The sequence below is a fragment of the Coenobita brevimanus genome, chromosome 37 (assembly GCF_032717465.1).
Source record: "Coenobita brevimanus isolate Jiangsu-jjx chromosome 37, ASM3271746v2, whole genome shotgun sequence".
Taxonomy (NCBI): domain Eukaryota; kingdom Metazoa; phylum Arthropoda; class Malacostraca; order Decapoda; family Coenobitidae; genus Coenobita; species Coenobita brevimanus.
In genome coordinates this window covers 9,699,615-9,727,099 of record NC_136990.1, presented here as the reverse complement: position 1 = coordinate 9,727,099, position 27,485 = coordinate 9,699,615, and the positions used below count along the sequence as shown (strand labels likewise).

Sequence of the window (27,485 nt, the reverse complement as noted above, 5' to 3'; positions counted from 1 at the left end):
AGGGTACTGGCACAACAGACATCGAAAGATAATATTCTGGGCACAGTGAACAATATTAATCTGAACACAGGCTGGCGGTGTACGTGGGAAGCTGGGAGTGGGGCTCACCAAAAGGGAGGGAGGGAGGGAGAGAGTGGGAGTGGTGACGGGCTGTGGGGTTGGTAACACTTTATAGTAATATTGAGAGGGAATAGATGTTAGAGAGCTGGCACTGTTATTCTCGGGTAGCAAAGAGGTTTTGGTAATTTACTGTAAGGGGGTTTCAGGGATTCATGTGTGTGGGGGAAGTTGAGAGGAGATTTACCAAGGGAGGGCGTAAAGCACTAGGAGTCTCTCAATTACAGTAATACAAGGGGGAAGATATTAATAACACTTTTGCTGTATGATTTTCTGGCGGCCAAGGGAATTTATATGTTTCACTGATGCAGGTCTCTCGACTTAGGGGCCCTACAGGCACATTACAAGGGCATGACGATATGAGTTTCATTTACCCACTTAGTCACTACACTCGTTAACACTACTCTGCCCAGGAACACAGTCCGTTCCCTTTTTAACTTCCTTGAACACTCTGCTGTTCGGGCACACTATGTCACTTTGTCACCATTGCACTACTTAGGGTGTATCACACTACACGGTGGGGGCGGCTGGTGAACATGCCGGTGACTATTTCGTCGAGGTTGGGGCACCGCCAGGTGAGGGCGTGCCAAGAGGGCACAGGACGACTCTCAGGGGAGTCTTCTCTCGTCCAGGGCTGCTGGTGGCTGGGAGGTCCATGTCTTCCAGGCTGGGTACTGGGGTGTGGCCCTCAGGACTAGGGCCAAACAGGTCCAGGAATCTCTGGCTCAAGTCTCGGCCGGAGGTGGAGGTCTTCCGCCGTCGGGGCGTAGGGAGGTCCCGCCCGGGTGTCCTGGGGAGGGCCTGGAGTACCCGAGGACTGTGGTCCCCGGAGCCAAGTGGCGCCATCAGGGAGGGGCTGTGGCACCGACCCGAGTCAGGGTCCATCAGGTGGGTTTTCTCCAGGGCCAGGCGTAGGGAGCAAAGGCCAGGGGAGGCATCAGGGCCTCACTGGAACTCTCCTGCGTCCTCTGCGTCGGGGGTCGGGATCCTGGTCTCATGCCGGGGCAGCAGGACTGCTCTCACTCGTCTACAGTGTTAGGGCCCGGCTACTGGCCGTGGCTCTCCAAGGGCTCTACAGTGAGGCGCCGAGGCCCAGCCACTGGCCGTGGGTAGAGAGGGGGAATCAGCGTGCCTCAGGACACTTTCAGAGCGGCTTCCGGCCGTCTGACGAAAGTGGGAGCGGCTCCAGGACAACTCCTGCAGGAGGGGTGGGGAGCAGCTACAGGCCGACTCAAGGGCAATGCCTTTGGAGCGGCTACCGGCTGTCTGACGAGGGTGGGAGCGACTACAGGCCGTCTCCTTCTGCCGGAGGGAGGAGCGGCTACAGGCCGACTCAGGGGCAACGCCTTCGGAGCGGCTACCAGCCATCTGACGAAGGCGGGAGAGACTACAGGCCATCTCCTTCTGCCGGAGGGAGGAGCGGCTACAGGCTGACTCAGGGGCAACACCTTCGGAGTGGCTACCAGCCGTCTGACGAAGGGGCTGCAGGCCGACTCCTGCAGGAGGGGGTGTAGGGCGGCTTCAGGCTGACCCCAGAAGAACACCTTCTGACGAAGGCAGGAGCGGCTTCTGGCCATCTCCTGATTACCCTCAGGTCAGTAAGAGACCGATTCCCTTAAGAGGGGCGGGTGGCTTCTGGCCGTTCCAAGGAGGAAGGCACCTTCGGAGAGGCTACAGGCACACTCCTGTAGAAGGCGGGAGTGGCTACCGTCCATCTCCTGAGGGGCACTGTGTGGAACCGGACAGACAGTTCCACCCCCACTTGATCCGACGGTTATTCTCCCCGAAGGTAGAGTCGGATTCCTGCTATGGTGACTGTGAGGCAGCTGCGTGTCATAGGGGCGCGCAGCCCGGGCTGACTTGTTCCGTTGTCGCACTGGGTTGTCTGGTTCGGCTGATGCTCTTCCGTGGGGTCCTGGTGGGGGTGTCATGTAGTTCTTGGGGGCACTATACTGCAGCTGTGTCGTGGCGTTCTTGGGGGTACTACGCTGTAGCTGTGTCATGGAGTTCTCGGGGGCACTAAGCTGTAGCTCATGTATTTTAGTAAATACATGTAATTATATGGAAATTTCCACTGAGCTAAACTGCATCTGCGTGTTAGATGACGTGGCGAGGGTGAAAAGGTCCTCTTGTAAAGCAGGTGTGGATTTAAGATATTCACACAGTTAAAAGGAATATTTGGTTTAACTTTAGTTTAATTAACCCGCCCCGTCCCGACCAATTTTCCACCACTGACTCCCCCCAATCCTGACCAATTTTTGAAAAAAAAAAAAAAATTTGGTTCAAACCCCCGCTTTTGGTGAGAAACATCGAAAACTCATAGAGAAGTCGCTCACCTGAGGCTTAAAATACTCGATACAGGTACCAGTACCCCTTACCTTACTGGGTTTTCTATCAGGCTGGCTCCAAAGAAGACGAGTTCTATGGGAGGGTAACTATTCCACACCACTCATAAATGGTATTTATTCAGTTAGTTGGTGTGAATTTATATGTAGTACGAGAGTACATTGGTTTCACATTGCAATGTAGGCATATATATATATAAGCATTGTTTCGCTCACCAAACACATCAACATACCTGACCTTTTTCGGCGACATTACCTGATCATCATTTCTGACTGTTTCTTCCTCTAATGCTACGTAAACTTTGTCCTCCACATTGTCATCAATTGGGGAATCACTCTGGCCCTGCATTTCGTACTGTGGCACGACGTCTTTACTTGCCAGGTCACTGGTAACAGGTGAATTGCCGAGACAATGGCGTGCAGCGGGGGGTGGAGGTCAGGCGGGGTAAGGCATTGTCCCTGCCTGGCATCTTCTAGAGCAGGGGTTCTTAACCTGGGGTCCATGGATGAGCTTCAGGGGGTCCATGAAGGTCAGAATAATTGAGAACAATTTCGTGATGCCGTTTGGCATCATCAACTGAAAAAAAAAAAAAAAATCGAGGAGTCTTGAAGAATTTTGGTGTTCATTGACACAACCCTACCCCTGTCTGGCAAAGTGAGCTATGGGTGCTGTGATTCCTTTTGCTACTACTGCACATACCTTTGTGAGTCAGGGTTTTCAGCTTATGTTTCTATCAAAACGAAAAGTCGAAATCAACTGGATATCAACGATGACATGCGTGTTTCCTTGCCAAAGACCTCTCCACAAATTCATCATCTTATTCAAGCCAATCAACAACCCTGTCACTGAAATGAACTTTTGAGCAGAATTAGTGTTTTGTTTTGTTTAATTTGCACAAGTTGGATGTATTTCATTTTTTCATCGAGTGGCCATTAGCTCTTCCATAAAAGAGTGGGAAACAGTTTTTTGTAAAGACAGTTTTATACGTTGTGTATGTCATACACTGCGTGAGGCAGTTTGCAATAAAGTACATTCATTGCATGCAAAATGCTGTGTTTTGCTTATGTGCATTTCTGTAAGGAAGGGGTTCATAGCTTTCACTAGATTCGCGAAGGGGTCCGTGACTCAAAAAAACGTTAAGAACCACTGTTCTAGAGGAAGGTGTCCCATGTATACGTACCAAAAATCACACACGAAAATTGAAAATTGTGCAACTTAGGGACCTTCCAATTGATGTGCGTTTATATACATCAACAGGACGGACAGTGACAAAACATGTGGACGTATTTATGCGTCAATGGGACGCGACCGGTTAAAACTAAGATGAATTTGTTAGATTCGCCCTGTATATATCATGATGTAATCTAACTGTATTTAGCATAGTAATTAATAGTTGGCACCTCTACCATTCTATGAGGGTGATAAGAGGCTTGCTTTGCCACTCCACTCTGATCCTAGACCTCGTCGAGTTAGCAGCTTGTACATACACATTCAAGGACGCTTGAAGCCCAAGCAACTACAGAAAGGTGGCTCGTCATCATCTGCTGTCCGAACTTCCTAGCTAAGTAACCTTTAAGAATTGGCCAATTCAAGGGGGGATTAGCTAAGAGAAAGAGCAATAGTTAGGTGAGTCAAGGTTAAGTTACAGTTCACCTAACCCTATGAGACTTGTTTGAAATTACTTAAGGACCACTTTAGGAACAAGTAACGACCTACGAGTTAATAGAAAATACTAGAAATTTCTTACATTGTGGTGTCCCCGGTGAGGCGCCCCAATCTGTTTACCAGAACCTCCAAATATTTTTCACACCCTTGATACAAAAAAGGAAGAATTACCAACAAGAAATGGTCAATTAGGGGAAATGGGGTTTAGGAGGTGGGTCTGGAGGGAGACGTCCCTAGTGGAATACGGGTGATCACCACAGAGGTACACTCTGGAAAAGGAAAGGGCCAAGACTCAACACTACGTCTGTAACGGGTGTTGTGATGTGTGTGAATAAATTAAGGTAGGGCTAAGGGGGAGATGGGTTAGATGGGTTACGACTCTGGCTCCAAAAAGTGGTGACCTGATGCCTGGTTCTTTCTCTCTCTCTCAGTCTGGGGATTGAGGTCAGTGTGTTGTCTGCCATGAGTATGTGTAGTGGCAAAGTTAGAAGGGACTCAGGATAGCCAGGATGTCATGACTAGTCTGTTAGTCCCGGGATTCATTTTCCAGGGGTAAGGGGGCAATATCTAAGAGTATGAGAAGTAGAGTGTGAGGGAAGGAGATCTAATCCAGAAGCCGTGAAGAGGTGGGATAGTCGGCCTGGTTCAGGGGAGCATTGTGGCCCTCAGGTCCCCAGACTAGCCTCTGTGAGTCCACGGATCGAGGACGAGGCCAGGAACTCCTTCTGCATTGCCAAACTGCCTCTAACAAGCTTGGGTGTGCTGCCTCTAGCAGACACGGGATGGTACAGGAACTCCTGCATTGCCAAGCCGCCTCTAGCTGACACAAGGGGATCCCTTTGCATTGCCCTGTCGCCTCTAGCAAGCTTGGTTATGCTGCTTGGAGCAGCCACTGGATTGATGAGCTCCCATCATCGGTGGTACTAGTGGGTCAGGTTCAGGTGGTGGCTGGGTAGTGACCCAGGGCTAGACGGTCTTCTGGGAGCTGCATGCATGGGCTCCGTGTTCTTCTGGTTCTGACACTCGTACTGTGGCTATCTGGCGGTGGCTTTTGGTGGCATGCTGAATTTCTGTGGTCGCAGTTGGAGTGGGGACTGAGGTGCGTCTCCTCAGTGTTGTCATTGTCCCTGGTATTTTAGGAACAATCTTGCAGGCTTCTAGTCTTTGGTTTTTCTTCATATTAAAAAAAAATAAAAATAGGAACACATCCTTGACATATACCAAAGACTACTTGTATTCACTCACACAAACACCAAGACAAAATGAGGTAACTCAAAACTGAATGCGACTGACCTATCAAAAGTTATGTTGTAGTTATTCCTCTTTGGGAAAGCCATTTAGTACAGTACAGATGGGTTTTATGAAGGCTTAGGCTCATATTATCAGTTGGTAAGAAAATACCCTTGCAATCACCTCTTCCTTATCAATTTATTTTTGGATTCGGTTGGCTAATATTGCTTTGTATGTTACCTGGTGAAAAGTACCTGTATGTTGTTATAATGATGATTCAAGTAACACCGAAGGGGACAGGAAGGTGTAATGCACAAAATAAATAAATTAGGAAGAGGTGTTAGACAGCCTCTGACAAGAAGACAGACCTAAAGTGTCCACCTTCCAATCTGAAAAGTGTCTCCTCTGCTGAATAAAATCATTTGGACATGGCATGAATTAGCATTTTTTTTTTTTTTTGATCCTTTCAATGGGGAAAGCCTCATACGAAGTCAAGCAGTGGTGTGAAGGAAAGCATGTTTCCAATGGGAGCAGATCTTGTTACATGAACACTAAACATACTCAGGAGCCTGGTGGTCTAGCGGTTATAATGACTCGATCTGAGTGATGGCCTTTCATAGATTTAATCCCCAAAAGGCTTTTCAGTTGTGTAATGCCACCAAGGGCAGTACATTAGACTGGTCATATATCCAAAATGCACTGAACTTTAGTTACCGGTACCTGACTTCATGCCCCTACACCTCAAAAGGGGTAAAATGAGGCTGACTGTTCCTTTACTTTTTACTCTCCACACTGAAGTATGGACAATGCCTTCTTCATCACATTACTTTCTCTAATCTTCCCTTAATAACTAGAAGGATGGCTCTGTAGCCGTGTCTTCTACTGATAAAACAGAACTCTTCACTCAGACTTTCTCCTCAAATTCCATCTTAAATGATTCCAATGCTGTTCCTACATCACTTCCCCTCTGACACCTCATGGCTGACATTACAATTTTGTCAATTGGTGTATTTTCTGCCATCACTGTCCTCAGTACTAACAAGGGCACATGGGCCTGATGGGGTCCCTCTTGTCCTCAAGAACTATGCTTCTGTGCTTACACCCTGCCTAGGTAAACACTTTTGCCTTTGTCTGTCAACCTGTACCTTTCCTTCTTGGAACTTTGCTTTCATTCAGTCTGTTCCAAACAAGGCTGACCATTCCCAGCCCTTTTCTATCACCCACCTGCTTTAACAATCTGTACTTTAAAAGTTTTTTAATGTATTCTTAACAAAAAAATTTTTACAGCACCTTTCGTATCATAACCACCTTTCCAATCATCAGTGTGGATTCCACTAGGGATGCTCCACAGGCAATCTTCTCACCTTCCTTTCAGACTCCTGGTCATTTTCCATTCAGGACTTTGGTGAAAGAATTACCATTGCACTGGACATCTCAAAAGCCTTTGATCGAGTCTAGCACAAACATTTAATTTCCAAACTGACCTCCAACAGCTTCTATCCTTCCATCTGTACCTTCATCTCTAGCTTCCTTTCTGCTCGTTCTATAGCTGCTGTTGAAGATGGCCACCGATCTTCTCCTAGGGCTATCAAGAGTGGTGTTCCTTAGAGTTCTGTCCTATCACCACCTCTCTTCCTCATTGATCTACGCTGTACATCTAACCGTATCGACTCATACACTGATGGCTCTACCTTTCACCTTTCCATGCACTTCCTGCAGCGTCCATTTCAGCAGTTACTTCAACAAACAAGGGATGAGGCTATGGCACATTTAATGTCTGATTTGGCTCATATCTCTGACTGGGGTAAAAGTACTACAAAAACTCAGTTCTTATATCTTTTGACCTCTCAACTATCATTGGCGTATACTTTTTTTTTTTTTTTTTTTAACAGTATCCAACTTAATTCTTCATCACCTCTGAACATACTTGGAGTTCGTTCTCATTTTTTATCTTAGAAAGAACATATCATCCCTCTTATAAAACCTGCTTCCAAGAGGTTAGATGTGCTAAGCCAACTCCACGCCTTCTTTACCCCTGCACAGTTGATGACTTTATATAGGGGCTCGTTTGCCCATGGGTACAACGCTCATGTGTGGGGAGGCTCCCCACATACAACTCTTCTCAACAAGGTGAAGTCAAAGGCTTTTTGTCTGATCAGCTCTCCTCCTCTTACTGGCTCCCTTAACCTCTGTCTCTTCATTGCACTGTTGCATCTTTATCTCTTTTCTATCGCTACTTCAATGGTCACTGCTCCTCTGAACTGTCTGCATCCCTCCACTAGTACAGCAGGTGAATAGCACCCTTCTACCACCAAACTCTCATCCCTTTTCCATCCAACTCCCTAATGCAAGAGTTAACTGTTTCCTCCAGTCCTTCATGTATGCAACGGGTCAACTCTGCAACTGTCCTCCTCTCCCTGTATTTCCTACTGCCTATGACCTCCAGTCTTTTGAATGCATTTTTTTTTTTTTTTTTTTTTTTAGTGTGTCTGACTCTGGGCATAGGCTGCACAGCCTGCTTTCAAGGCCCAATAGCCCTCCTACGTACCGCACACCACTACATGTTACCACTTCGGCGCTAACACCCACCATCCATACTGAATACATGCTAGGGCTGTTTCATACAGGACTGGTGTATTGGTATTAGCGGGGGTATTTTTACGACATGTTGGCAAGTCTTCTGGTAGATCAGTAAAGTCTGATTTTTATGAAATTCAAATCCTTCAACTGTTCCCTGCCCCAGCAGGATTTGAACCCAGGTTCGTTTGGACTACAAGCCACCTCTTCACCGACCGAGCCACCGCCTCCCCCAAGCATCTCAAAATGAACAGATCTTGAATTTGGTTCTATCTTGTTTTTATTTTTTTTCTTGGAGGGAACAATCTTAGGGGCTTCTGACCTTTGGTTCCGTCTTCCTTATTATTAAAAAAAAATAAATAAAATAAAAATTAAAAAATTTAAAAAGTGGTCAGAGAAGCCATCTGTTGTCTTAATGGACAAGAGTTCAATCCCAGACTGGCGCAGAGAACACTGATTATTTGAAAATTGTTACAACAAGCTTTCCTCCTTTTCCACAAAGCCAACCAACCTGTCATGAAAACACCCCCACTACTACCATTATACAAGTTCTAAATGAGGCAGCTATGGCATGCATTCAGTAGGAATGGTGGGTATTAGTGCCAAAAAATAAATGAAGATGTATGGCACAAAGGAGGACTGCTGGGACTCAGGTACGACACTGTCAAGTCTTTGTCTAGAACTGGAAGGGGGCGGGGAAATCAAACCCTCAAGCCTCAGCAAACCAAACCAGTATGAAAGCAATTGTCTGATAGTTGTCATATGTGAACAATCCAATCCCTCAACTACAATTTTCATCAGTAAACAGCTTTATTTCTCCTACTATTCCTCCTCATCTTATACAGTAAGAATAAGAGGATAACAACATGTCACAATAGGTTTAATAAAGCTTTGAAACAATTTTATTGTCTTTATGAGGACTGATTTTCAAACATTTTCAAAGAAGGGACCTGAGTACTGAATTTTCCCCATATTGTCTGAAATATGTTTCCATACTGTGCAGTGTGTAAAATCAAGTTGGGCAGAGGCTCTAACTCACAGAAGATGGAGACTAAATGCATCTATATAATACAGTTTCACCTTTCTTGTTGTTTCTGTATCAGACCTACTCCATATATTACAGTGGCATAAGTTGGGTTGTCATGCTGATGATATGATATTTATAATGTGAACATCTACAACTGCCCAAGGTTCCACAGAAACACCACTAATACTTTACAGTATCTACAAATATATTTAATAATCTTCATGGCTTAGATTCCTCTTTGCTCTCTTTGAAGACATCTGCTAGGCTCTGTGATATTGCCTTCCTTGGAACCATTGCTGGTAGCTCTTCACTCTCCTCTGCTTCAGCTGTTGCTTCCTGGAGACAACAGAAACAGTTTAGCATCAGAAGTCCTTACTGTACAGTTCTTATATCACAGACTGGATAATGTTTTGGAGACTTGGCTTCCTGGACTAACAGTGTTCCAAAATCAGCGAAGTAAATTTGTAAGTGTAAAGGAACTTTACAAACTAAGTACCCTGGTAGGTATGTCAACTCATACCATCAGGTTTTACCTCACCGAAACTATAGGTTAAGTGCTTTGTTCACTATTATAGCTTTCCCTAAGCATTTCTTCCTTTAATAAAAATACATAAAATGCTATCTATCTATCTATCTACAGCCAGGCACCATAATCCCATATGGGGAGGCCGTTTGTCTTTGAGTTAGGTGTTTTACGGGGAGGGGCACTAACCCTCTGCCAACACGCTCGATGACACATAGGGAACAAATATGTGTTAGTTATATGGTTACCAGAATTGTAAATGGTTTCCTGGCTTACAGCAAACCATTAGGCTTGTCACTCAATGTAATGTCACCTGAAAAGGAAAGAAGGGTAATAAGAAGTGAGAGGAAAGATGGGAGAAACAGGAAGAGAGGAAGGCAAACACTGAAAAAGAATGATAAAGGTGAAGGAAGAAGTAAGCAGCACTAAATCAAGTGAGTCAATGATGGTCGCCACCACCGACCACCAAATAAACTACTGCTGGGTATTAAATTATAACACCAGCTTTGAAAAAAAAAAAAAAAAAAAAATCATTACAATGATGCAATATTCATTTTGCTTGACTTGTTTCATCCACAGAGATTCCAACATGCTTCCATGCACTGGCCTTGATCACCTAATGGCGGCTCTCCATGCAGCCTCCTTGTTCAGTCCCCCATCCCTGAGGTCACATTCTGACATCATCCCAGGCCTTTTTCGGTCTGCCTTTTGCATCCTCACCCCAAATGTTCACACATCTCACTCTCCACACCCAACTGCCATCCCCCACCCTCTCCACACGCCAAAACCACCTCAATCCATCCCTCCTCACCACAACATAACACGCCCCAGTCCCATCCCTCCTCTCAACTCCTCCACTGCAAACGTAGCCCCCCCAGTATTGTGGGAAAGAACAATTCTTATTCCAATTGCTCTGTTCAACATGTTTCCATATTCAGTCAAAACAAAACTCAGATTTCTTAACCTTGTGTCTGAAACAAGTTTGTGTGATCTGAATAAAATCACCCAGCGCAAGCATAAAATACAAAGGTCTTTATTCTTATACTGTACTTTTAACACTGGTGTCTAAGGTTTCTCGAGCATTCTACATGCATGCAAAACTTAGTCAAAATAATATTCCTAACACAGGTAGGTGATTCACAGTCAATGTGTTGAACTGCGGGATTAATGATCCCATAGAGACAATATCAAGATAATACGTATTTGGTTGATTACCAATACAACCATCATCTATCTATCTATCTATCTATTGCCAGACGCCTCAATCCCGTTTGGGGTGGCCACAAACAAATCGCCTCCAAGTCGCCCTGTCCCCCGCCATTTCACTCCCCTGCTCCCAACTCACACCCCCCTCTCTCATATACCTCTCCACCCCATCTCTCCATCTCATCCTCGGCCTCCCCCTCCCTCTTTCCCCCTCCACCTCACTCACATACACTCTCTTCGTCAGTCTTTGACCCTCCATCCTCTCCACATGGCCAAGCCACCTCAGTGTGTTCCTCATAACGCTTCCTATCACATCCACATCAACACCACAACGCTCCTTTATATCCTCATTCGTCAGCCTGTCTCTCCATGTGACTCCACAGGCTCCTCTTAAATAACTCATTTCCACGGCTCTCACTCTTGACTTGTGTCCTTCCAACAACGTCCAAGCTTCACTTCCGTACGTTAGAGTTGGTATCACAATACTGTCATCAGGTGATAAAAAAAATACAGTAAACTCTCATTTATCCGCCGTCGCAATATCCAGCCCAACACAACATCCGGCACCGAAACAGGAAGCAATCAGCGGTACTATGCATTTTTCAGCAGTAATGAATACCATCAAACTCTGACACGGGACCCAATTGGCGCATGGGCAGACCCTACAACATGGCAACAAATGCCAGCCAATCACAATGTGTTGTGGAAGCAACCCAGACAACGTGCCAAACTGACTTGTACCCTTGCCTCTTACCTTGCTCACTGTTGTACTGCTGTGACTTCCCTTGTGGCCCCTCAAGTCATGAACGGTGCCAACACTAGGTGAGTATGATTATAATTATAAAGTAAACTCTCATTTACCCATTGTAATTCAGCGAAGCCCTACACCTAATAACGTGAAACGCTGGTTATTGCTTAGTATCCCCCCATCGGCTCAACATTCGGCATTGAGCTGGATATTGTGTTACTATCTGTCTCCGGCCTCTATCCTAAAAACTTTCCCATGAGTAAATGATGAAATCTAAGCATACAATACAATAAAATAATGATACAGTACAGTCATACAATAATACAATGCCAGCTGGCTACCGATTACAAGATGGTTGATACCACTCAGTGTTGAATATTTCACAGAACCGACAAATACATCCAGTTCGGCACAAGATATTGCATAATTTCACTGCATATTGCTTTACAAGAGCCGAGCCTGCACTACACAATACTGCAACAACAAATAACTGAAAGTTTACTATATCATGTACAGTATTACTGTACTATTTGTATGCTCATGGTTCACATGCACTAACTTCCACTCAGGGGTGTCCCCTTCCTATCCCTGTATACTCAAGGACAACAGGAGGTGGAGACAAATCAAGCTGCCTCTACTCCAACTCCCAACCCTCCCTCATACCCCTAGCCCCCCCACCCATCATTCTTAACTGGCAGTTACATCTTATATTAACCTCATACTTAACACCCTTGGTCACACTACTACAGTAATACCTCGATATATGATACCCCTAGATGCGATACCCTGGCGTAACGCTAGGGGTAGAAATACCACCATACCCGACCTAACAATGGCCAAACCCCAGTTTAACGATGGGTTTTGATTTTTTTTTACCGATTTTGATTATATTTTAGACTAAAATTGTAAGTTTCGGTTGATTTACAAACTGTTTTTTGACTTAGCTTAATGTATTTTAGCAACAGGTGGGGTGAACATTGTCATTTTGGGGCACAGTTTACTGAGCTTGATTTCTTTCAGACTTAAATTTGACAATTTTCAGATTTTATTTGTTGGTTTTAGTGAGTTATTTGCAGGTGTTAGGCTTAGGTTAGCTTCCCTGACAGCTGTTAGGCCATTTAGACTGGCTTTAAACTTGTTTTTGGCTCATTTGGGTGGGTTTTGGGCTTGGTTTGGTAGGGAAACCCAAGGCTGATAAACGCTCCACATTACTTTACATGTTAAAAGTACCCTGATATACATTAACCTGCCTAATGATTGGGTTTTACCTAATCAATTACATCGTTAAACTGGGGTATGCCTACACATACACACACACAAATATACATATACTGTATATATATATATATATATATATATATATATATATACTGTAGGTATATGGTGAGTGGATGAGAACAGGGGCATGGAAGAAGTTGAGAGACAGAAGAAAGAGTTATATGCAGAGAGGAAGAGAGAGCTGAAAAGATTAGTAAGAGAGAGTAAGAAGAGAGTCGATGAGGAATTTGGAAGGAATTTGAGTGTAAAGTGGAGGGAATGTAAGAAAATGTTCTGGAAAGAGGTAAAGAGAGTTAGACAGGGTGTCCAAGAAGTTGGTTGGGGAGTGAAAGATAAAAATGGTAGATTACTAGTGGAGAAGGGAGAAAAGTGAGCAGATGGAAAGAACACTTTAAAGAGTTCTTCAACACAGAGAATGAAAGTAATGCGAGAATAAGTGGCTGGGGAATAGCTAGGAGAAGGAGGGATGTGAGAAGAGAGGAAGAAATCAGTAGGATGGAAGTTGAGGAAGCAATGAAGAAAGTCAAAATGGGGAAAGTCCCAGGGACTGATGGAGTGTGTGGTGAAATGCTGAAGCACGGTGGAGAGACAGTAGTAGAATGCATGTGGAAGATGTGCAGATTGGCCTAGGAGAAAGCCAGAGTACAGGAGGATTCGAAGTCCATCCATCCATCCATCATCCAATCCTACGTTGCCCCATGAGGAGCGTAGGAGCTAGGGGCTAGGCAGTTGGTCCTGACATTTAAGATGAGAGTGACCAACCTCACTCATCCCTGAGTGGAATTACCTGGGCAATAAACCCCAACCACCCCTTGGATATAAACCTTCACTGGCTCAATCTGATTGGAGCACAATAATTACCCACTAAACCACCAGGAAACCATTTGAATTGTCACTTAGTGTAGAGTCACCCACAGGCAGAACGAAGAGGAGAGAATGAAGGAATGAAAGACAGAAGAGGGAGTGTAAAGTCACCCGTAGGCAGAAGGACGAGGAAAGCATGAAGGAAAGAAAGACAGAAGAAGATGGAAGGAAGGAAGGATGGAGGAGAGGACAGGGCAGACACCCGAGAGCAGCACTACATTGAGTGAGTGGATGGTGAGTGCCCCCACCTACCACAAAGGATTGGAAGTCACGTATAATTATTCCCCTGTACAAAGGAAAGGGGGAAACAGAAGTGTGTGGTAATCATAGGGGCATTTGCCTTCTTAGTGTAATAGGGAAAGTGTACAGTAGGATACTTATTGACAGAGTTAGGGAAATAACAGAGGAATTAGTTGGAGAAGAACAGGGAGGTTTTAGTAAGGGAAGAGGTTGTGTAGATCAGATATTCATTCTTAGATCTTTAGTGGAAAAATTTCTAGAGAAGGGATTGAAGTTGTATGGAGCCTTCATGGCTTTGGAGAAAGTATATGACAGGGTGGATAGATAAGGATTGTGGAAAGTATTAAGAATATATGAAGCAGACGGGAAGTTGTTGAAGGTAATGAAGAGTATGTATGAGGGTGCTAAGGCTGCAGTGTGTGTGGATAGTGAACTGAGTGAACTTTTCTATTTGAAGGTTGGATTGAAACAAGGATGTGTCATGTCTCCACGGTTGTTCAATCTGTTAATGGATGGGGATATAAAAGAAGTACAAGGTAGGGCGTTGGATGTTGGAGTGGCCCTAGAGAGAGAGGGCAGTGTTTGGAAATTCCCTCTGTTGTTGTTTGCAGATGATACTGTGATGTTAAGTCAAGATGAAGAGGAGCTGCAAGGCTTGGTGGATGAGTCTGGGAGAGTGTGTAAGAAACGGAATCTAACAGTGAACATAGGGAAGAGTAAAGTTATGGTCTTCGAGAGAAGTGAAGTCAGTGAACGTACGTCGAGGCTGGTTGAGAAAGAAATGGAAAGTGTGAGTGCGTTTAAGTACTTGGGAAGTGCAATGAGTAAGGATGGAAGTTTAGAGAGTAAAGTGCTTGAAAGGGTACAACAAGGAAGAAAGGTTGCTGGTTCCTTGAAAGCAGTGATAAGAAACAGGGAAGTGAGCATGGAAGTGAAAAAGCTACTACATGACGGTATTGTGATACCAACTCTAACGTATGGAAGTGAAACTTGGACGTTGTTGGAGAGACAGAAGTCAAGAGTGAGAGCAGTGGAAATGAGTTATATGAGAGAAGTATGTGGAATCACATGGAGAGACAGACTGACAAATGAGGAAGTGAAAGAGCATTGTGGTGTGGATGTGGATGTGATAGAAAGCATTAGGAGAAACACATTAAGGTGGTTTGGCCATGTGGAGAGGATGGAGAGTGAGAGACTGACGAAGGGAGTGTATGTGACTGAGGTGGAAGGGGGGAGAGGGAGGGGATGAAGGGATGGAGTGGAGAGATATATGAGAGAGGGGGGTGTGAGCTGGAAGTAGGGCAGTGAAATGGTGGTGGACAAGGCGACATGGAGGCAATTTGTTTGTGGCCACCCCTTATGGGATTGAGGTGTCTGGCAATAGATAGACAGACATATCTCATCTCTCTCTCTCTCTCTCTCTCTCTTTATATATATATATATATATATATATATATATATATATATATGTATATGTATACCATACTACACAGTAATTCCCATACTATCCAGACGCCCACTTGCTGGACACCCCACTTACTGGACATTGTGGGCCTGGACCTTTGGAACCCAAAAATGGCCAAAGAAAAAGAATAAAATCGCCCCAAAATCCGATTTTTTCCCCACCCGTAATTTGAAATTGCCACGCAGCGCCGAACAGCTGTTTACACCACGGCCCCTTCACCCCTTCCTTCACCCTCCCCCTTCCCCTGTCAGGGTTGCCATTTGGTATTTTTCATTAAGAAATGTGGGCCAATTTGGTAATGAAAAATTAGTTTGGTAATGAATCAGAATAATGCATTACCAAATGGATTTTTCACATGTATGAGGATACACAGGATGGAGATGGTGGATTGTCTGCTCTCTCTGATCAATCTGCTAGCCTACATAGCATGAAAATAATCAACATGCTGTTAATTATAAGGAGAGTGATTACATGTATTTCCACTTGTATATATAATTAGTGAAGAACAAATGCTAGCTTTATGAATTTGGTAATGAAAATTGAGGAGTTTGGTAATGTGGCCGAGCTCAGATGTGGCAACCCTCTCCCCAGTTAATGCCTAACCATTGCCGAGGGTGGACATTTATTGCAATGGATGCTGCACGTGCTCGTTTTTGTGCATAAACAGTGAATAAACTGCAATACCTCGCCACTGGACCACATGAGAATTTACAGTGTTGTGCAGTGTTAAGAGATTAGAATTTAGAGTGCAAAGGATTAAGTGTGGAGTGCAAAGTGGCGGTTGAAACTGGTGTGGTGCAATTAAGAAAAGAATATGCAGTGTTAAACAATTATAACTCACAGTGCAAAGAATTAAGTGTAGCACAACAGTGGATTACTGTACGTGCTTCAAGAGCATTTTCACTACTGTACGTGCTTCAAGAGCATTTTCACAACTACCAGAACCTTAGAGGAGGTGGCCACATACGTGCTGTAAGTAGGCTGTACACTACTAAGTATTTTCCATACTTCTAATTCCTCATTCCCTGGTTCCTTTTATTTCATGCTTTATGGCCACTACTGGTGTGAAAAGGGTCTTAAATAAGTTTAAGTAAATGCTATGCATGTCCGGTAGGGAGTTATTTAGGTGGCCTTCAAAGTTAGGCTGGGTTAGGGTCATAAGTGCCAGTCCAGCAGGCAAGGGCCCACTTTCTGGACAGGACCACTTTCCGGACATGCCTTTGGCTCTATTGTGTCGGATAGTAGAAGGATTACTGTATACAGTGCCCTCGCACAATGAAAGAGTTTATGGGCGGCAGGCAAGCTCATTCATTGTGAATTTGTTCACTGTGAACAACATATCTTATGGGAAAAGTACCATATGGGTGGCACCGCTCCTTCAAAGTCCACTTTTTGGGCCATAGAGATGAACTAAGTGGCACATTTCAAACACATACAGTACAGATATATGTAAAATATAAAACACATGGTTATTTATCTTAAACGAAGCAGATGCCAGTCATGACTGGCTTGAATACAGGTGGTTCCGAGGCAGGAAGATATACTTAGGGTGTCCCCACCACATCACCTTCCACTCCTTCGTTCTCGTCACCAGTCTCGCTCTCTTTATCATCTGACTGAACCAATTCCCCATGTGTGTCTGCCTCATTCAACTCTCCCATAAAACCTTCAAAGTCCATAGATAATACCACTGACATCACATCATCATCCTCTTCCCCAGGAAGTATTGCAGACGATGTAGAGGCAATAGGCTCCTGTTGTTCTTAGGTTTGGTAGTAGCATGTAATCAGTGTTTGTTTTCTTATGTTGACTTCCATATTGTGCCTTTCAATGTAATAATGAAAAGTGGTTTCTACTCCACTGAGCACTTCCTGTGTCCTAAGGTAGCTGGTTTCATTTGCCTTGACCTCTTCTCTCGGAATATCCACCGCCGCTAGAATTTTACTGATCTTCGTCATCGGCAAATCTTCGACTTCCATTGGATTCTGCTCAACAGGTTGCTCAGATCTGGCCTCTTGTGAACCGTCTACTGGGGGGGGGGGGGAGGTCGTTCAATGCAGGAAACGGCAGTTACGACCTACTCCTTCCCTCGATTTCGTTCACTCGAGGTTCAACTCGTTCATTATGGTTTGGGGGACCTGATTACCCCCTGCTCGTTCACTAGATGAATCGTTTACTCTGAATTTGTTCACTGTGTGAGGGCACTGTATCTATATAAGTATATACTGTATATATATATATATATAAGATAGATATAGACAGATAGATATAGATATAGAAATAGATAAATGCAAGGAAGAACGAACCAAAGGCTAGAAGCCCACAAACCATTCCTTCAATGAAAAAAACAAAAACAATATGAAAGAGTGGAACTGTGCTGCAAAGACACAGATGTTGAAGGTAGCCAGTAAGAGGAGAGCTGATGAGACGAAATGCCTTTGATCCACCTATTGAGAAGAGCTGTATGTGGGAAGCCTCCCCACACATGAGAGTTGTACTCTACACAAGGAATGAATAAAAACCGAGTATAAAGTCAACAACTGTGCAGGGGTAAAGAAGGTACGGAGTCGGCTTAGCACACCTAATCTCTCAGAAACAGATTTTACAAGAGATGTAATATGATCTTTCCAAGATAAGTCCTGAGAGAATGAAATCCCAAGTATGTTCAAGGATGATGCAGGATTCTGCTGAATATTATTAAACATAAGTGGGTACTCCTGTGGAAGATTTTGTTGGACTGACAGGTGTAAAGACTGAGTCTTTGTTGCATTAAAAACAAGATTATTTTTATCCCCGTCAGAGATACGAGCCAAGTCAGACATTAAGGCGTGCCATAGCCTCATCCCTTGACTGTTGAAGTACCTGCTGAGATGGACGTTGCGAGAAGGGTGGAATCATCAGCATATGAGTGGATGGGGTTAGATGTAAAGCTTAGAAGGTCACTGATGAATAAAAGGAAGAGAGTTGGTGATAGGACAGAGCCCTGAGGAACACCACTATTGACAGATCTAGGAGAAGAACGATGGCCGTCTACAACAGCAGCTACAGAATGACCAGAAAAGAAGTTACAGATGATGGCACAGATGGAAGGATAGAAATCGTAAGAGGGCAGTTTGGAGACTTATGTCAGACTTGATCGAAAACCTTTGAGCTGTCAAGTGCAATGGCAAAGCTTTTGCCAAAGCCCCAAAAGGAGGATGACCAAGAGTCTGAAAGGTAGGTGAGAAGATCGCCAGTGGAGCATCCCTGAGGGATCCCATACTGACAATCAGAAAGAAGGTTATGACAGGAAAGATGCTTTAAAATTTTTCTGTTAAGAACAGACTCAAAAACTTTTGTGACACAGGATGATAAAGCAATTGGGCAATAGTTAGAAGGTTGGGAATGGTCACCCTTCTTTGGGACTACCTAAATGAGAGGAAATTTCCAGCAAGAAGGAAAGGTACAAGTTGATGGACAAAGGCGAAAGAGTTTACCTATGCAGCGTGAAAGCACAGAAGCACAGTTCTTGAGGACAACAGGAGGAACTCCATCAGGCCCATATGCCTTGCTAGTCTTGAGGCCAGTGAAGCAGAAAATATATCAGCTGAAGAAATTTTAATGCCAGCCATGATAGAAGTCAGAGGGGGTAAGTGATGGAGGAGCAGCACCGGAATCATCTAAGGTGGAATTGGAAGAGAAAGTCCGAGTGAAGAGACCTGCTTTATCAGTACAAGAAACAGCTACAGAGCCATCAGAGTAGAAAAGAGGAGGGAAGGATGATGAGGTAAAGTTGTTAGAAAGGTTTATGGCCAGATGCCAGAAGGAGTGGGAAGAATTCGAGATGGAGAGTTAGGAGCATTAGTACGGATGAAGTTATTTTTAGCAGAGAGAAGAAGAGCCTTAGCACGATTCCGGGCAGAAACATAAAAAAAAATGTGATTCAGGGGTGGGTTGGCTCTGGTACCTTTTATAGGCCCTCTCCTTGTTGTGGACAGCATTAGAACAAGTGTCATTAATCAAGGCTTTCTTGCATTAGTCAAAGGATATGAGAAAGGAATGTATGCTTCGATGCCCAAGAGAATAACCTTCGTAATGCACAAGGCACACTCAGATGGCTCCCGGCCAAGGAGGCAATAATCATCCCTGGGAAAATAAAAAAAGTACTGTCTGAGGGCCTTACGATCAGCAGCTCCAAAGTGCCACAATCGATGTTTCTTTGGAGGGTCCACAGGCCGCGCCGGAACGATAGGACAGGTTAAGGTGATAAGGCTGTGATCGGAGGAGCCCCTGTGGCGGGGGGGACACAACCTGGCCGCACTATGGGGTGGTACTACTACTCTGCGGCCAGGTTGTGTTAGGAAGAATACTGCTACCGTATTCCCTGCGTGTCGTAAAAGGCGACTAAAAGGGGCGGGGTGAGGGGACTAGGGACCCCCTCCTCTGTTTTTTTAGTTCCTAAAAAGAGACAGGCCAGAGAAAGGGATGGGGGATGGAGTTATCCCCGTACCCTGAAGATTGGGTCTATGAATGTGTGTGGATGTAGTACGATTGAGGCTAAAAAGGAGGAGATTGGGAGAATGTTTGTGAGAAGAAAGTTGGATGTGTTAGCTTTGAGTGAAACGAAGATGAAAGGGAAGGGGGAGTCTATGTTTGGAAGTGTGAATGGAAGATTGTCAGGTGTTGATAGAGGAAGGGCAAGAGAAGGTGTGGCCTTGTTAGTGAGTCCGGAAGTACTGCAATGTGTGATTGAATGGAAGGAGGTGTCATCGAGACTGATGTGGGTGAAAGCGAAATTTGAACGTGAGTTGTGGGTGTTTGTGAGTGCATATGGGCCTGGTAGTGAAAGGGATGAACAAGAGAGGGAGTCTTTCTGGAATGATGTTGATGAGTGTCTGCAGAGTTTTGGAGCGAATGTGAATGTGGTAATGATGGGAGATTTGAATGCTAGAGTGGGAAATGTAGCAGTTGAAGGCGTAGTTGGTATGCATGGTGTGCCTGGAAGAAATGAAAATAGGAAACGAATGATAGCGATGTGTGTTGAACGAGAGATGGTGATTGGGAATACGCTGTTTGAGAAGAAAGATATTTATAAGTATACATGGGTGAGACAGGAGGGTGGAAGGGTTGTTGATAGAGCTTTGATGGACTATGTGGTTGTGTCTTGGAATGTAATAGGAAGATTGTTGGATGTGAGAGTTCTGAGAGGGGAGGGTGGAGGTATGTCTGACCACTACCTGGTGGAGGGAAAGTTAAGAGTAGGTAAGAGATGGGTGAGAGCTAGGAGGGTTAGGTGTGGCAGGGAGGTTTTGAAAGTGAGTGAGTTGGATAAAAGAGAGAAAAAGATAGAGTATCAGGAGAAATTGAAACATGAGTGGAACGCAGTGAAAGATAGGGAAAATGGCAGCGTGGAGGAGGAATGGCAGTTGTTTAAGAGTGCTGTGGTGGGGCATGCAGAAGAGGTGTGTGGTGTGAGACGTGTGGGTGGTGGTGCAAGAAAAGGAAGTGAATGGCGGTGCGAGGAAGTAAGTATGGCTGTGGCTGAGAAGAGACGTGCATATGAAGTGTGGCTGCAGAGGAAGGATGAGATGTCATATGAAAGGTATAAGGAGAAGAGGAATAGAGCGAGAAGGGCTGTGCGTGATGCTAAAGTGGCAGCAGATGAGAGGTGGGGTAGGCGGCTGACAGAGAATTTTCAACAGAATAGGAAAATGTTTTGGAAGGAGGTGAAAAGGGTGCGAAAGGGAGAGTCTGGGAAGGAAGAACGAGTAAAAGCAGAGGATGGAAGGATGTTAATTGAGATGGATGCAGTAAGGAAGAGATGGGCAGAGTATTTTGAAAGATTGTTAAAAGTAGAGGAGGAAAGAGTGGCTGAGATTGGGGCGGATGGAAGGGTGCAAGGAATAAATGTGTTGGGAGAGTTGATGATTCTTTGATCATGAAGGAGGAAGTGGAGAAGGCAGTAAAGGAGATGAAAACAGGGAAAGCTGCAGGTATGGATGGGTGTGCTGTGGAATGCCTGAAGGGTGGTGGAGTGACTATTGTTGACTGGTTAGTAAGATTGCTGAATGTGTGCTTTGAGAAAGGTATGGTGCCAACTGACTGGGCAAGTGCTTGTGTGGTCCCGTTGTATAAAGGCAAGGGTGATAAGTATGAATGTACTAGCTTTAGGGGTATAAGTCTGTTGAGTGTTGTAGGTAAGGTGTATGGTAGAGTGTTAATTATGAGAGTTAGAGAGGGTACAGAGGTAGTGATTGGTGATGAGCAGTGTGGCTTTAGGAGAGGGAGGGGATGCGTTGATCAGGTGTTTGCTGTGAGACAAGTGTGTGAAAAGTATTTAGCGAAAGGCAAGGATGTGTTTTGGGCATTTATGGATTTAGAGAAAGCGTATGATAGAATTGATAGGGAGGCTTTGTGGACTGTTTTAAGATTGTATGGACTTGATGGTAGGTTACTAAAAGGGGTGAAAAGTTTTTATGTAAATAGTAGAGCATGTGTAAGAGTGGGAAATGCTGTGAGTGATTGGTTTCCCGTGAGAGTGGGGCTGCGACAGGGATGTGTGATGTCACCTTGGTTGTTTAATATTTACATGGATGGTGTTGTAAGGGAGGTGAATGCAAGAGTTTTAGGTGGAGGTCTGAGTCTGGTGAATGTTGATGGTGGAGAGTGGAATCTGAAGCAGCTGCTGTTTGCAGATGATACTGCACTGGTGACTGATTCAGAGGAGAGATTGAGACAGTTGGTAGAGGAGTTTGGAAGGGTGTGTGAAAGGAGGAAATTGAAAGTAAATGAGAATAAGAGTAAAGTGATGAAGTGTACGAGGTTGATAGATGGTAGGGGGATCAATATAGTTTTGAATGGTGAGTTGCTTGAGGAGGTGGATTGTTTTAAATATCTAGGGTCACATGTTGCTGTGGATGGAAGAATAGATGCAGAAGTGAAGTTTAGAATAAATGAAGCAGGAAAGGTGCTGGGAGGAATGAAAAAAGTGTTTAAATGTCGTTCGCTTAGAATGGATGTAAAGAGAAGGCTGTACGAGGGTGTTGTGGTACCGACTGCGTTATATGGGGCTGAAACATGGAATATGGGTGTAGCAGAGAGGAAAAGTTTGAATGTAATGGAGATGAGGTGTCTGAGGAGTATGTGTGGAGTGACGCGTATGGATCGGGTGCGAAATGATGAAGTGCAAAGGAGAACTGGAGTTGTTCGGGAGATGGCTGGTAGAGTTGAGCAGAGGGTGTTGCGATGGTTTGGGCATATGGAGAGAATGGATAATGAGCGATTGGTGAAAAAGATAACTAGATCTGATGTGAGAGGTGTAAGGCTGAGAGGAAGACCACGAATAGGATGGATGGACAGTGTGAAGAGAGCGCTGGATGCAAGAGGAATGTCTGTTGAGCAAGGAAGAGTGGCTGTGCGTGACAGAAATAAATGGAGAGAAATTTTGAATGAATAAGTGATGACGCAGCCCTGAGGGGATATTCTCCCGCATTTGGTCTGATCAGCTAGTCAGGTCAGGTGCGGGTAAGGGGATGGGTCTGTTATGATGTGGCAGGGGTAAACCAGTTCTGCTGTCGGGCCCTGCTGCGGATGTCACTGATTGCATTGCGCAGTTGACCCTTGTGCGGTGTGGTGCATGAAGATCTGTCCGTTCTCCCCTCTGGGGCTAAGATGCGAATGAATGTGTTTGAATGGATGAGTAAATGGGGAGTGTGTCGTCCTGTCTCGGCTACCTCCCTTTCCTTGTGGGAAGCAGCCTAGGTATATATATATATATATATATATATATATATATATATATATATATACATACATATATGGAGCCTCTGTGGTACAGTGGTAGAGTGTGCGTTTCGTATACGGGTGAACCAGGGTTCGCGCCCCGCCAGGGTAATAAACTTTGGGAGTGTTCACCTGGCCACGTACTGCATTGGCAGACACAAGGGGTGCTGTGGTTGAGCCAGTGTCTATCTATCTATCTATCTATTGCCAGACGCCTCAATCCCATTTGGGGTGGCCACAAACAAATCGCCTCCAAGTCGCCCTGTCTCCCGCCATTTCACTCCCCTGCTCCCAACTCACACCCCCCTCTCTCATATACCTCTCCACCCCATCTCTCCATCTCATCCTCGGCCTCCCCCTCCCTCTTTCCCCCTCCACCTCACTCACATACACTCTCTTCGTCAGTCTTTGACCCTCCATCCTCTCCACATGGCCAAACCACCTCAGTGTGTTCCTCATAATGCTTCCTATCACATCCACATCAACACCACAACGCTCCTTTATATCCTCATTCGTCAGCCTGTCTCTCCATGTGGCTCCACAGGCTCCTCTTAAATAACTCATTTCCACTGCTCTCACTCTTGACTTGTGTCCTTCCAACAATGTCCAAGCTTCACTGCCATACGTTAGAGTTGGTATCACAATACTGTCATGTAGTAACTTTTTCACTTCCATGCTCACTTCCCTGTTCCTTATCACTGCTTTCAAAGAACCAGCAACCTTTCTTCCCTGCTGTACCCTTTCAAGCACTTCACCCTCCAAACCTCCATCCTTACTCATCACACTACCCAAGTACTTAAACGTACTCACATTTTCCAATTTCTCACCATCCAACCTCGCTGTACATTCACCTCTCTCAAAGACCAGTGTCGCTTACTATAAAGTATGCTTGCACCCAGTCGGCTTGCACGGGCCGATTACACTTGGTTCACAGACTACACACACATTCAAAGCCATTACAACACTACAATTACACTTACAAGCACTTCTCACCCTACATACAATCTCTACTAGACAGCCTAAGCCACTTGGTAGAGATACATTGGCTGTATCGTCCCAACTTCGGTCGGGATAGGCCGGTCCTGCAGTGGATACTCAAACGGCTGATGATAATGATGATGATGACATATATATATATATATATATATATATATACGTATATATATGAAATACGTGAACTGCAGCATAGTGCCCCCGGAAACTCCCTAACACCCCCACCAGGACCCCACAGAGGAGCCGCAGCCGAATCGTGAGACTCAGTGCGTCAATGGCACAAGTCAGCCTGGGCCACACGCCCCTATGACACGCAGCTGCCTCACCGTCGCCATAGCAGGAATCCGACACTACATTCGGGGAGAGGTACCGTCGGATCAGATCGGGGTGGAGCTGTCTATCCAGCTCCGATCAGCGCCTCTCAGGAGTTGGCCTGTAGCCACTCCCGCCTTCAACAGGAATGTGCCTGTAGTCTCTCCGAAGGTGTCTTCCTCTTTGGGACGGCCGGTAGCCGCCCGCCCCTCGTAAGGGAATCAGTACACCACCGACCTGAGGGTAATCAGGAGACGGCCTGTAGTCGCTCCCGCCTTCGTCAGAAGGTGTCCTTCCAGGGACGGCTGGTAGCTGCCCTACACCCCCTCCTGCAGGAGTCGGCCTGTAGCTGCTCCCGCCTTCGTCAGACGGCCAGTAGCTGCTCCGAAGGCATTGCCCCTGAGTCAGCCTGAAGCCGCTCTTCTCCCCTCCTACAGGAGTCGGCCTGTAGCCGCTCCCACCTTCGTCAGACGGCCAGTAGCCGCTCCGAAGGCGTTGCCCCTGAGTTGGCAGCAGCTCCTCCCTCCGGCAGAAGGAGACAGCCTGTAGTCGCTTCCGCCTTCATCAGACGGCCTGTAGCCGCTCCGAAGGTGTTGCCCCTGAGTCGGCCTGTAGCCGCTCCTCCCTTCAGCAGAAGGAGACGGCCTGTAGTCACTCCTGCCTTTGTCAGACGGCCGGTAGCCGCTCCGAAGGTGTCCAGAGGCGTGCTGATTCCCCCTCCCAGGCCACAGCCAGTAGCCAGGCCTTGGCGCCTCGTGGTCGGGCCCTTGAGAAGCCACAGCCAGTAGCCGGGCCCCACTGCCGGAGACAGGCGAGAGCAGTCCCACTGCCCCAGCGTGAGACAAGGATCCAGACCCCCGACACAGAGGGCGCAGGAGGCTCCCAGAGAGGCCCTAACGCCTCCCCTGGCCTCTGCTCCCTATGCCTAGCCCTGGAGAAGACCCACCTGATGGACCATGATTCGGGTCAGTGCCACAGCCCCTCCCTGACGGCGCCACTTGACTCTGGGGGCCGCAGCCTTCAGGTACTCCAGGCCCTCCCCAGGACGCCCGGGCGGGACCTCTCTACGCCCCAACAGCGGAAGACCTCCACCTCCGGTCGAGACCTGAGCAGAGATTTCTGGAATTGTTTGGCCCCAGCCCTGAGGGCCACACCCTTGTACCCAGCCCGGAAAATACGGGCCCCTCCGCCACCTGCAGCCCCGGACGAGAGAAGATGCCCCTGCGAGACGTCCCGTGCCCTCTCGGCACGCCCTCCCCTGGCGGTGCCTCAGTCCCGGCAGAATCGTCGCCGGCGTGTCTCCCCGCCACCCCCACCGTATAGTGACTCATGACAGTGTGATATTGCCCTAGGTTAGTGTAACAGTGATGAAGTGACATAGTGCACCCCGAATATCAGGTCAAGTGATCACGGAGATTAGAAGGAGAATGAATTATACCACGGGGCGGAATAGTAGTGACAAGTGCAGAGTCTAAGTGTTGCTGAACCAGACTCACGGTGTGACGCCCTTATATTAAATCAGTAAGACACTCAAACCGAGGGATCCATATTAGTAAAATATCCAAATGCCCCTTGCTACCAGAAAATAGTAAAGAGAAAATGTTAATACTACCCTCCCCCTTATATTATTATAAACATAACGAGACTCTCAGTGCCTTAAACCCTCCCTTATTGAAAATCCTCTCGGCATTCCCCACGTACGTGAAAATCTAGAATCGTGTTATAATAAATTACCAAAACCTTCTTGCTATCAGAAAATAACAAGTCAAACTCGCTAACATTAACTCCTACTTTATATTACTATAAATATAACCAGACCCTCAGCACGTCGCCCCCCCCCCACCCCCCGTGTGAGACTCACCCCAACTCCCCCACGTGCACAGAGACCCTGTGTTCTGAGTAAACCTGTTCACTACACCTTGTTATCATCAGTGCCTGTTGAGCTAGTATCCTGGGAGATACAGACTATCTAGTTAAGGATTATAATTCACCAAATACTGTGTTGTATTATCTGCTGTTTGTCTTGTGTCTGACTAAGGAATACACGTGTTAAGGTTATTGCCTGGAGTTTTTGTGTCCTGCCTCTCTCTTATTTGCACTAAGCCTCGAAAGAGGACCCCGCTACACGTTAGGTGTTCTAGGACCAAGTAGTCGGGCCTTAAACACCTAGCATTAATATATATATATATATATATATATATATATATATATATATATATATATATATACACACTTAACCAGTCACAAGTCGAACTATACGGGGCTCTACCCTGGTTTGAATTACCGAATCTTCCGTCTTATCGAATTTTCACCCCTCAAAACTGCTAAGACAGTACCTATTACTTGTCTTTTCAACATTAAATTAAAGGTGCATATATAAATAAATAAGTTACGACAAATAACAATTCAGTGCATTTAATATACCTTTAATTGGTAAAAAATCATTCATAGAGGCAGTACAGACCTGTCAGCAGCTTATGTTGGAGTTGGATTTTTCAACCCCCAAACTGCAAAGACAATACTTATTACTAGTCTTTTCAGCACTAAAGGAGCATATACAGTGTATAAATGAATAAAAAAAGACAAAAAAAAAAAAAATATCAGTGCACCAAATTTACCTTACGTTAGAGGCAGTACAGACCCGTCGGCAGCTTATGTTGGAGACGGAAGTGGTGCAGGTGGTGGAGTTCACAATTTAACGTAATATTCTAAAGTAAACAGTACCCAGTATTTACTGTATTTCACTGAACATTAAGAATTAAACTTAAATGTAATCACTATAACAGACTGCACTGTAACACTTGTAGTAATAATAATACTGAACTTGGTCACACGCGCACATTTTTTTTTTCATTCAGTCAAATTATAGTTTTCATAAACACACACACAGACACTATTCGGTATCTGTGCCAACACTACTTAAAGTGCTGGCTATCTGAAGAGCAGTAGAAGCAGAATCATTGCTGGAATCGAGGCCGACGCCTTGGCATAGGCATAAAAAAAGTCATCAATCTTCACCTGCTTCTGCTGCGAATACCGGCGACGAATAACCAAGCCTCGCAACTCCCTTACATGCGTATAAAAATTTTGTGCTTCTGGGTCATCAACATAATCCAGCCAAGATAAGACAACA

General features: G+C 45.4%; 1 protein-coding gene across 1 annotated transcript in view; it reads right to left on the bottom strand.

Annotated features, from left to right (window-relative positions):
- Positions 1-8,331: 8,331 nt before the first annotated feature.
- mRpS23 (mitochondrial ribosomal protein S23) overlaps positions 8,332-27,485 on the bottom strand; it is a 127,763-nt gene continuing 108,609 nt past the window's right edge. The window contains exon 4 of the mRNA XM_080269801.1: positions 8,332-9,298. Coding sequence (XP_080125927.1) covers positions 9,182-9,298 — 117 coding nt within the window. The 3' untranslated portion in view covers positions 8,332-9,181. The remainder of the gene's footprint in view (positions 9,299-27,485) is intronic.